Below are 12,935 nucleotides of genomic sequence, written 5' to 3' on the forward strand. Positions count from 1 at the left end.
ACTCCCCTCCTTTCTTGGTATGAATGTGCAATGTCCCCTGTAGTTTCTTGTATGGAAAGACTTGGTCACTGTTTGGGAAGATTGTAGAACCTTCAGAAGACTGTGTCTATCTCTGTGTCCCCTCCTTCATCACTGAGGTACACACGTACCAGTATGCCCGGTTTTTAATAGGTGCTAGGGATCCAATCTCAAGTTGTCATGCTTGTGAGACAGGCACCTTACTAACTAAGCCACCTCTCTAGTCGAAGACTCTTCTTAGAAAAAGAAGGAACTGTGTAACAGCAGGGCAGTCACAAAACAGTGTGCCTGTCCCTGATTTTTCTCCTCATGTTCAAGAGTAACTGATGACGTAAGTTATCAGTTACATAAGTTTTCCATGTGTGTTATGTCAGATTTCCATGTATGTCTTTATTCTTTTATTAGAGGGGCATAAATTCATAAGGTTATACTTCTGTTTCTTAATTTATCAGCTTTTAAATAAATGGTTATACATACTACTCTCCTACATAACTTTATTGATTATATTAAGATTTCAAAGGTAATTTTAAGTCATTAAATTTCACTCCTAAATAACATTACATGATCGAATTTTTTGCCAGTATATGAATTATATATTAAGTCAATTTCTCCTGCTTATGTTCTTTCATGTTGCCTCTAATAACTCATTATCAGTAGTAATACTGCATGGACATATGGACATCTGTACAGCTAAAAAAGAAGAGAATTACTTGAGTCATACATCATAAGTTTATCCGTCTTTTTAAAAAATTGTTAAAACGCCAGGCAGTGGTGGTACATGTCTTTAATCCCAGCATTCAGAAGGCAGAAGCAAGCTGATCTCTTGAGGCCAGCCTGGTTTACAGGGCAAATTCAAGGACAGACAGGGTACACAAAGAAATCCTATGTTCAAAAACCAAAGGAAAAAAATGTTAAATTATTCTTCAAAATCCGTATATCAATATATAATTTGCCCAGTAACTGCAAAATTACCAGTGATGTACATTCTTGCCAACACCTACTAAAGACTAAAGTTTTCAAGTCTGTCATCTCGATGACTATTAAATGAACTTTTTTTTTTCTGGTGTCCTCTGCAATGACTTTTTCTTTTCTTTTTTCCATCTTCTCAATTGTTTTCTTTCTTATTATATGTACAATATATTGGCCTTCATTTTTAATCTTCTCTCTCTTTTTTTTTTTTTTTTTTTTTTTTTTTTTTTTTTTGGGTTTTTCAAGACAGGGTTTATCTTGTGTAGCTTTGCGCCTTTTCCTGGAACTCACTTGGTAGCCCAGGCTGGCCTTGAACTCACAGAGATCCGCCTGCCTCTGCCTCCCAAGTGCTGGGATTAAAGGCGTGCGCCACCACCGCCCGGCAAATCTTCTCTTTTTTATATGTTACCTTTTTTTTTTTTTTAAAAAAAAGATTTATTTATTATTTATACAGAAGAGGGCGCCAGATCTCATTACAGATGGTTGTGAGCCACTATGTGGTTGCTGGGAATTGAACTCAGGACCTCTGGAAGAGCAGTCGGTGCTCTTAACCTCTAAGCCATCTCTCCAGCCCTACCTTTTTTATATACTACCAACCACCACAAATTTATTAACTTGGCTGTGTGGTTTTTTCTTTTTTGCATATTTATATATTTTGAAGGTTTTCCCCAAATAAAAAGTGATACTAAACAATAATTTCTAAGGTTTTTAAAACTTCCTTTTCAAATCTCTTGTTAATAACTCTACTATCATAATACACACACTATAAAATTCAAACATTTTGCAAGAAAAATGAGTGTTCTAAACAACTTACAGTGTTTTATGACTATCTCCACAATCCAGTTATAAAGCATTTTCATCATCCTGAAAGTTTCCTTGGGCCCCTTACACTCAGTCCTCATTCTCACTGCCAGTCCAAAGCAGCAACAAATCTGTGCTGTAGACATTCCCCAAAGGAGGACCCTAAAATGTATAGCTTTTTGATTGTGTTTTTTTCTGTGTATGATGGTTAGGGGGCCCATTGTATCATAGCATGTTGTAGTTTGTGAACATTGTTAAGAAATTTCAATTGTGAGAACTCACAGAGCTGATACACTTTGGATTCCTTCCATTACTTAACCATAAATAATGGTACTAGGAATACTCAAGAGTGCTGACAAACGCAAACATGTTTTCCCTTCTCTGAAGTAGACGTTTATGTAAAGAAATACCAGGCTAAAGGCTAAGGTGTTTTCTTGCTTCTTAAATAAACAAGAAAATTTAGAATATGGCTGGAGACTTTCCCTGATAGAAATCCTAAGAATTCAATAATTGCCTTATGTTCTGGGTTTATTTTCACTTGGTTCAATTATATTCAAATTTTGTGACTACTTTTTTTCTTTCTTTCTTTCTTTCTTTCTTTCTTTCTTTCTTTCTTTCTTTCTTTCTTTCTCTCTTTCTCTCTTTCTTTCTTTCTTTATTTTATTTTATTTTACAATACTATTCAGTTCTACATAACAGCCACAGATTTCCTTGTTCTCCCCCTTCCTACCCCCCTCCCTTTCCCCCCAGCCCACCCCCCTTTCTCACCACCTCCAGATCAAGGCCACCCCCGAGGACTGAGATCGACCTGATAGATTCAGTCCAGGCAGGTCCAGTCCCCTCCTCCCAGATTGAGCCAAGCGTCCCTGTACAAGTCCCAGGTTTCAAACAGCTATCTCATGCAGCGAGCCCAGGACCTGGTACCACTGCCTAGATGCCTCCCAAACAGATCAAGCCAATCAACTGTCTCACCTATTCAGAGGGCCTGATCCAGTTGGGGGCCCCTCAGTCTTTGGTTCATAGTTCATGTGTTTCCATTCATTTGGCTATTTGTCCCTGTGCTTTATCCAACCTTGGTTTCAACAATTCTTGCTCATACAAACCCTCCTCTTTCTCGCTAATTAGACTCCCAGCGCTCCACCCGGGGCCTAGCCATGGATGTCTGCATCCAGATTCCTCAGTATTTGGATGGGGTTTCTGGCACAACTATTAGGGTGTTTGGCCATCCCATCACCAGAGTAGCTCAGTCCCGGCTGTTGTGACTACTTTTTAACCAGAGGATACTTATAAGGTTCACTCTTAAAGTAACCTCCATTTCTGTTGCTGATTCATTTAATCTGATTTAATTCTGTTTTTTTTTTTAGATGTTGTTTATTTTATCGAAGACTTCCTTAATGTCTCTGTAGTTTGTTTTATGTATTAAAGTCCAATATATGACACACCCTGGATCATGATGCATGGCACTGTAAATCATTCTGCTCGGTTTAGGAGTGTTCTGCAGGATGCCAAGGATAAGTGGTGACATGGTGATTTTAGAGAGTGTTAATTAAGGAAGGAAATTCTTTTCATATCTCTAATAAATACGGCTTATATACTCACATTTTTTTTCTTGGGATTTAAACTATAATTTATCATTTTTATTTAAAATTGGCCTTCAGCCGGGCGGTAGTGGCACACGCCTTTAATCCCAGCACTCGGGAGGCAGAGGCAGGCGGATCTCTGTGAGTTCGAGGCCAGCCTGGGCTACCAAATGAATTCCAGGAAAGGCGCAAAGCTACACAGAGAAACCCTGTCTCGAAAAACCAAATAAAATAAAATAAAATAAAATTGGCCTTCATAATCTTTGCTATTTTCTGAATCATAAATTACTATTTCCCTCTTTCTGTATTCATTCAATTCATTTGTGAGTTTGTTTTGTTCTAAAGTTTTTATATCATCGTGCTTGTCCTGTATTTCCTTTTTGTAAATTGACAGCTATGCATAATCCTGTAAGTATTTATTTTACGTGTGTAAGTGTTTTACTTTTACCTTCATGTATGTTTGAGCATCATATACATGTAGTGCTCATGGAGGCCATAAGAGAGCACGGGAACTTCAGGAACCAGTTACATATGACTGTGAGCCACTGTGGATGTCAGAATGAAACCTGAGTCCTCAGGAGAGCAGCCAGTGTCCTTAACTGCTGAGCCATCGCTGAGCCCCACCCTTTAAATATTTAGATAGAAGAACTATATGACTTGTGGTTTTGTTCCCATTTTAACTTATTTCACATCTGTAAGAATATGTCAGTTTGTTTCAACATTTTAAAACTTTCCACTGATGTCTACTACAATACTAGAAATTTTCACAAAGTTTTCATGGGCTTGTGAAATATATCATGCTCTTCTTATATAGATACTTTTCATTTTGACTTTTCAGACAGAGACAGGTGTAGTCAGTCTATCTCAGGGCTATAAATTACAAGTGGTTCTAAATTCTATTTTATTAACGCTCTAACATTCAACATTATAAAATATACTTCATCTTTCCACAGTTATTGCCTCTTGGCTTGCAAACTGATAAAGAGGTCACATATAAAGATCATGATTCTTACCATTTTTAGCTTTGCATTTATGCGGCCTTCCCTGCTCATTCTTTTGATCTTTATCTGTCTCAGTTACTTGAGTTTTGTACATACAAACAGACCAAATTTTACTTTTGCAATTAACTATAACTTTTTTCTTAGAATGGTAATTTTAAAGTGTTTTACATTTACTTTTATAAGTGATGTCTACTGTTATATATGCCACATTTTAAATTACATTTCAATTTTTGTTTAATATTTATTTATTTACTTTTAAATTATGTGTATGTTTATGTGTCTCTGGGGGATGGGCACATGGGTGCAGGTGTTTAAGGAGGCCAGTGGCGTCAGATTCCCTGAAGCTGGAGTTACAGGTGGTTGTGATCCACCTGAGAGGTATGCTGGGAATGGAACGCAAGCCTCAGAGAAGCAGTACAGGCTCTCAACCACTGAGCCAACTCGCCAGCGCCCTACATTTCACTTTTAAGAGTTCCACTGTACGTATTCTTCTTGGTTTTATCCACACAGATACTCAATATTTTTAAAGCTTTATAATTTTGAAAAATACTTACCTTTCTAGTTTAACATGGAAAATAATGCTCCAGTTTTAGACAGCATTTCACAATTACCAATCACAGCAGTCGACTGCTGTCACTTGAATTCTCTCTCACCCTTAAAAGCTTAGACCTTTGACTTCCTGACTTACTCCATGTACCTGTTTTCCTCAGTCTTCCCCAAGTCACTGTAGTTATGGCATTTCTGCATATTTAGGTCATTAAAAAAAGGACAATTCTAGTCTTTCTACTAACTTACTTGTTTTCCTCTCATTTCTTTCTATTAAATTTATCCAGTGTTTTTCAGCAGTAATTAGTATTTTCCACTCATTCTAAATTGGCTGACCTCTGCACCAATTTTCCAAAGACTTATTCATAGAAAAAATTCTCTGTGTGCTCATAAATTTTGTGGCAGCATCCTTTTTGCTTCTAGTCTACAGTTGTGTTTTAGAGTAACATATGACCATGGTCATTTTTTTTTTTTAATTTAAACTTAGGCACAAGACAAAATTGGCAATGCTGAGATTTGAGAAAAATATCAGGCAGCCATGCTTAAGACAGTACCAACCATTTCCATTTGTACAGAATACATAGAATACAGTCTCTAAAAAGTATATTTCTGTTCTGGAGAAGATGGTCAACAGAGGCAGCTTACAGAAAAAGAATTTGGGGAAATGTGTTATTGTAGGATGTACAATCACAAAGTATCAATAAGGCTCATTGTTAGGAAAGAATATAAATAATTTAAATAAACTACCATGTCAGAGTGCAGGCCTGAGAATACATCTCCTGGAGAACTCAATGTATACAGCATTCCTGGTCACAGAAGTTTTCATTAAAGTCATATAGATGTGCACTTTTCATTTTAACAAGTCTATTTTATTATATTCTTAAAATTCATAATTTATCTATAGTAGAATGTAGAAATTAAGTATCCTACATAAATTGTGATCTTGTACATAATCTACTATTAATAAAACATTAGTTTATAATGACACATTTATTATTTTTATATTTTCCATAGGATGCTGTCTATTAAAATTAAATAAATAAAATTTCATATGCTGAAAATGAAATAAAAAACTCATGAAAATTTTCAGTACTTATTTCTGAAATTCATTATGAAAACATCAACTTACTTGTGACCTAAATGCTTCAAAAAATATCCCAGAACTTTCAGTGCTTGTACCCAGATACTTTCACTTTTAGAAGCCAATAATTTGTAGATGACCCTAAAAAACAAATGATCTTTTAAGCACCTAGCTAATATTACAAAGGAAACAGTACTTTACATATACATTATAAGTACTGCTTTCCAGCACATTGGACAAAAACAAACAAACAAACAAACAAACAAAACTCCTCAATTCCTGGACACGTACTTAGACCATATCACTACTTCTCTTAGGATTTTAACACCTGAACATGTTGACTTTATACTTCTGTGATTACTAAGTGAACCACAGGCAGACACCTACCTTGTCATTTCTCTCTTATGAAAATTTAGAGATTGTTAACATTAGAAAAGGAAAGGGTCACAAAACAGGGATAATATAGCAGGAGAAAAATCACATACAAATCCATTGGTGAATGCTGACAGGATATAAATACTAATAATCCTAACATACCTCTTTAGGTTCACTGTATTCAACAGAAACAATTGTTTCAGACCCTACAGATATATATGTCATATTACTAGCTGCACAGCTCAGTGGTGCATTATCACCAGAGCTTCTTATGTCCAACTAAACTAACAGTAAAACTGGGTCTGGGATGCAGCTCAGTGCAAGCTTTGTCTCCCATGTGTAATGCTGTAGGTTTGAGCCCCAGCACCACAAGTAAAATAAAATAACAAGAATTAAATGAAATTCATTCTTTTTTGCATTTTTTTTTGCTGAGACTGCAAAAAAATTTAAAAGGAAATCTGTAGGAGATAAATTGTAGGTTTAAGTTCATGAGAATTCTAATAAAAAAAACTGTGCTTCTCTTATTAATAATTAATTCATAATTCCACAACTAGAGTCACTTTTCAAATTATTTTAGCTTTAGTCTTTGGTTCTACAATATTTTTCAAACCTGTAATTCCCACTACTAATCCACCACCCCTGCCTAGGACATATCTCTAAGAGTAATGAGTAATATAATTTCTAATGCTCTTATGACATTAGTCTTTCTATTCTCATTCAAGTTGCTGACTATAAAGCTTTAAAAATACATAATATGATAGATCACTGATTCTGGATGGTCTGTGTGTCTGTCTCTCTCTCCATAATTCTCTTGCATCTTCTTTTTCTGAAATGCACCGTGTTCTTTACTGTGCTCTTGCAAAAATAAATAAATAAATCTGCTTTTCCCACTATGCAAGGCCTGCACTGTAGCAATCACAATTATTCAGTTCATACTTGTACAGACCACTTCTGTACAGTTCATTAGCTCCCTGAGAATATGAGAACTGACAGCTTTTTCCTTTTCTCTCTTCTTACATTCATGGAATAATCTAGGGTGCACAATTAATATTACTGCAATTATGATCATACCTTATTCCATTTCTTTGATCAAATGCTGGTATCATTGAGGCTGGGTGTTCTGACATTAAAGCCACTAATAACTGTAATACATCATGAATATTTTCATCCTGCATAATAACAAATATCAGTATTTATTTAAATTTTATTGAAAATCTTTGAATAAAATAATTAAAATGAAAGATACAAAATATGCTCTACCTCATGCATTGTAAGTAAATAATTTAATATACTCTGAAGTTCATCTTCTTTCACGCCCCGATCCTAATTAAAAATATTTTGTTAGTTAATTAAAATCTGAAGTTAAGACTTTAAAGAAAGGCATCAAAATCAATGACATAAAAACATACAGAAACTTAAAAGGAATGTTCATTAAAATGCCCCCATGTTTCATAATTTAAATACTATTTTATTTCATTTAAAAGTAACTATTTAGAAAATTATAACTGTGTTTAAAGTTTTAATATGATTGAAACTATTAAAACTTAGGGTCAGGAATGCTAGCAAAAGTGTTCAGAATCAAATCTGAGGAAGCAGAGGCAGGTGGATCTCTATAAGTTCAAGGCCAGCAAAAACTAAACAAGACTGTGATGATTTCATGTTACGGTGCTCTTATTATCTATAGCTTCCATAAGCAATGGAAACTCAAGGGCTTGGGGGATCACCTTGTATACTGTCATACAACTTGCCCTGTGTACTTCCTTTAAATACTCTTGAAAATCCTCCATGATAAAACACTCTGCAATCTTAGCTAAAATGGAATACATGCCATTTTCTAAAATAAGGTTTTCTGCTCAATTCTTTTTCACATGTTCCTTATCTCAACTGGCACATCTCCTTAGCACATCCATACCTCTTAACATGGCCATCTTAATATATATTTGACCAAATTTAGGTGCAAAAAAATGGTACAATTACAGAGTTTGTAGAACAACATGAAAAGGCATTCTTAATAATTTAATGACAATGATATTTATACTTTGACAATAGTAGTTCCTTTTCACCAAATCATTGTAATTGTAAAATAATGTTATTTTACCTTTAATATGAGTTGTTTCAGAAAAAGCAGCATAAAAGCCCGAAGTGATATGATCTCCTTCTGTGATGGTCGGGGACCATCTGCAAAGAAAATAAGCCATGCTATTAAATAAGCTTAATGCAATTATATTTAAATTCTGTAGAATTATATATTAAATGTTTCAAAAATCATAATGGTTAATGCTGATGTTTTCTAATTTCAAGACTCTAAGAATAAAATTAATTTTCAGTTTTTTGGCAATTTCATATTATTTCCTGAATGTTAGGTTTAGGAAAAAGCTGCTTTAAACTTCCAATATATCATTGCCAGTGAAAAATGCAAATCCAAATATTATCATGGATAATTTTCTCTTATTTTTTATTAACAAATTTCCTAATATTTCTTTGACCTGTAAAGTTCTCCCCGTTTATAGACTCTTCCTTTAATCCCATTCATCATATAGAAAACTGTCCCACTCTACTTCCTCACAATTATTATTTTTGCATCCTTTTCTCCCATGTGCAATGCACACTGTAGTGAGCACCAGCAAATGCTGAATCAGTAAATGAAATCAAGCATGGGGAGTTAAAATACACTTATCAGTTCCATCATTTCTAATTTTAAAGGATTCAATTGTGAATGTCTAATTGCCATAAAAATGAGAATTTGAAAGGATCTGTACACTGTATGACATATAATAAAACACACTTTTAAGCATAGCTAGACTCACAAAAATTGTTTAAACATCAAATGTTTCTTAAAGCAGTAAGAATTAATGTCACTGCTTTATATATTTTCAAAGCATAATTTCCGTGGGTAATCTTTGTAACATGATTATCTACTCACAAACATTTCATGCAGATTAGTGCAACTGCAAACAAACTGTCACCCAGTGCATTCATCTATTATTAGAAACAAACCTGCTCCACATTTTCCAAGTGTTAGCTGTATTTTTGCCCACTGTTATCAATCAACGGCAAAGTACCTAACCCTTCTTATCGATACTTGACATTACTTCAAAAAGCCTGCCTCATTGTGATTTACAACACATACAAAGAATACACAAATGTTTCAGGTTAGTTTTTACTTCACTGTAAGGATGAAAATGACAATATTGCTGAAATACAGGGCATGTTAGGACAAACTGTGTGTGAGGCATGCGAAGCAATGAGGCAGTGATTCAATAATTTAAATTGTAAACATGCAGTAATTGTTAACTATAAATATGCTTGTCACACTCTTTGTAATGGGAACAGCATGCTGCAGAGAAACACACTTATATTCATGTTGTGTGTATGACATGAATCCAATTTTAGTAAAATAAAAAGCAAAATATAAAATAAAAGTAAGATTTATTGAATAAATTTAAAATTAATTGCAAAACGAATCATAACTTTACACCAGTGTTTCACAACCTTCCTAACGCTGCGACCCTTTAATACAGTTTCTTACGCTGTAGTGACCAAAACTATAAAATTATTTTGTTGCTACGTCATAACTAATTTTGCTGTTATGAATCATAATGTAAACATCTGATATGCAGGATATCTGATATGTAACTCCCCCTCAAAACAGGGGTCCAGACCCACAGGTTGAGAACCACTGGCTTTACACAACTGTTAAAACTGAGGTAATGGTACAAATGTTAGAACACTGGTTTAACAAGGTAAATCAAGAAAATAAGTAAATATATACATATAATCCAATGGGAGCCAGTTCTCGCTATGGAGAAAAGGTTGCAAATCCAAACGCCTTAAAGCTGGGCTGGGCCAGGTGACTTCAATAGAGTATGTTATTAATAGAGCTATGTGCACACATATAGTTGTATATCCTAGACCTATCCAGGTTATCCAGTAGGACAACCAAAAGAAAATATACAGAAACACAGCAGGCACAACTAACACTCATCCCTTAGTTTTTAAAACTTCATATCCATTAAGCAAGCAAGGGTTCTTTGGAGAAACATGGTTAGAACAAGAAAGGTATAATAAGAACCAAGAATATTTTGTGTTATGCAGTAAGAAAATACTACAAAACTATGGATCTCTGCACAAAGGCACAACATAACCTGTGAAGCTTCTTACTGGACAAATCTGGAAGAATACAAGCATCAAAATATATAAGGATACCACCCAGTAGCCAGTGCACTATTCTTTGCCAGGTCCGTTATCAACATGTTTCCAGGTTGCACTGGAGTATGCCATGCTCATTCCAGTATAACATGCTCATATGTGTTTATGAAATAAAACAACAGAATTCACATTAGGGAACAGATGTTATGGCAACAGAAAACTACAGTACAGGGCCCTTTCAGAGAAAGCTACCGACTGCTAATATAATACACCGAATAAAAGAGGAATTCAAAAATTCATACTGATATAAAAACTGAAAAACATACATACAGAAGGAAAACACATTCTGATAGCAGCATGCAAACTATTATGTTAGAAAGGATCCCTCTTGACAGCTGACAGAGTAAGATAAATCCCATCATGATTTATCTTGAAATAAGTAGGTGAAGCTTTACTGCAGAAGTAGACGAGATCCTAGACAAGCATTCACAGTTAACACCACTAGACACAAGTCAGCTGATCATCAAGTATCCCACTGACAGGATAGATTGAGACAGAAACAGGATTTCTGTGCTATTCCTGTCAAAAATGAAAAACCCAAGCCACTATGAAAAAATATATACAAATCCAAACTGAGGGGTCTCCAAAATCTGTCTTTGCTTTTCAAAAATGTCAAGGACATGAAAGGCCAGAGAATGCTCAAAGACCCAGTGTACATAAAGGAACACAAAAGCGACTAGGAAATGTAACTGTCCTGCAACTGGCATTTTAAGAAGATAAGTATTATGTTTTGTAGACGTGCTACCAATGAAGTAATTGATAAAATTTGAATGGGGCCTTTGGTTAGAAACAGTATTGTATTAATACTAGTACTCTAATTTTCATGGGTACTCCACTATGACTTAACAGAGTACCCTTATCTTTGGGGAAGTACACAGGGAAGCATTTGAGATGGAATAAGAAAACATGTTTTCTATCATTTATTTTCAACTGATACAAAGAATAATGTATATACTTAAGTATTTCACAAAAAGAGATCACGAGAATGACAAATTTTTAGTCAGCATTCAAAGGGTCAGGCTATCTGGTGAGGGGCAGACTGATTTAATATAAATGAAAAGATATGTAAATATACCAAATATGTAGGTATAGTTCAGTTTTTTTTATATATATAACTCTTAGTAACTTTTAATGCTTGTAAAGTTATGTTGTGAATCAGAGGTTAAGCTGAATGACAATATGGTTTGTTCATAGTGGAGAATGCTACAATGTAGCCTTTCAGAACAAGGGCTCCAAGCTCTTCCAGGCTCTAAGTCACATAGCTGTGATTCATACTTCTGAGAAGTTGATGTGCAGCTTTCAGCTTTTTACTGGACAAAATATGGATGGTATGAATAACACCTACAATGTTACGTATGTATCTGAACATGTTTATGTATCTCTAATTATATTACACGTTATTAAAGATATACGCAAAGATTACTCAACAGAGACTGGGCATAATCAACTCAAAAGTCACAAGATAAACTCCGACAAGACAGACTAGACATGACTGTCAGTGACAATTATTGACTCATCATAAAATAAAAAGTAGGACTACCAGAATATTAGCATACTAATGCTATTTTTCCTTCCACAAAGAGACTGGTGTAACTATACTAGCTTATACTACTGTGAACATTCTGAGAAAATCCCTACCACACACTACTGGTGAAACTATAGACTGGTAGGACATTTCTGGAAAAATTTAAAATATTTCTAATTAGTCTTTTCTTGTCAATTCTAAACAAATCAGAGACAGTCACATAAATGGGGATAGATCACCACATTTTTTTAGAATAAAATTGAGAACATATAACAGGAAGCATGATTATAAATGGAAAAAGTGGTTTGACTGTGCAGAAAAGCTTAAGCATTTTCATGTCTCAATTACTGACAGGGAAAAGAGCTGCACTTTCAACTGTGCTTCTTCCCGTGCAGTGGACCGTGAGGGTTTTTCTTTGGGATTATTTTGTACTCTAAAGCTGTATGTTTGTATAATTAGAAAACATGTCTATATTCTTAAAACACAAAAGCAAATGTAGAAAACTTAAAGCAGTTTCTACTACACTCAGGTCAAACAGTATATCTGAAATGAAAGTTAAAAGCAGTCTAAATACCCTAAAGTTCAAAAAACCAGAAGACACGGATGGGACCAGTCACATTTACCCATTGTTAACATTATGACTGTATCTCCCAGAGCTCCCATAAAAAACATCTTGGTTAAAATCAAATGCATTTAAAAATATGTTTATTCCAAAGTATTTTAACACTATGACAGTATAAATACAGTTAATTTATTTGTGTATGGGTGGTACACACATGCCACAGCATGGAGGTCAGTGGACAACTTGTAAGAATCAGTTCTCACCTTCC

At 34.7% G+C, this 12,935-nt stretch overlaps 1 protein-coding gene across 8 annotated transcripts in view; it reads right to left on the reverse strand.

Moving 5' to 3' along the window:
• Positions 1-12,935, reverse strand: part of Nbea (neurobeachin) — a 544,486-nt gene that overhangs the window by 403,222 nt on the left and 128,329 nt on the right. For all 8 annotated transcript variants that reach the window (XM_028882144.2, XM_037206608.1, XM_028882142.2 and 5 more), the window contains 4 exons: positions 8,470-8,549; positions 7,632-7,694; positions 7,443-7,540; positions 6,045-6,137 (listed from right to left, as the gene is read on the reverse strand). In XM_028882144.2, coding sequence (XP_028737977.1) covers positions 6,045-6,137; positions 7,443-7,540; positions 7,632-7,694; positions 8,470-8,549 — 334 coding nt within the window. The remainder of the gene's footprint in view (positions 1-6,044; positions 6,138-7,442; positions 7,541-7,631; positions 7,695-8,469; positions 8,550-12,935) is intronic.

This window comes from Peromyscus leucopus, chromosome 6, assembly GCF_004664715.2.
Source record: "Peromyscus leucopus breed LL Stock chromosome 6, UCI_PerLeu_2.1, whole genome shotgun sequence".
Classification (NCBI taxonomy): Eukaryota; Metazoa; Chordata; class Mammalia; order Rodentia; family Cricetidae; genus Peromyscus; species Peromyscus leucopus.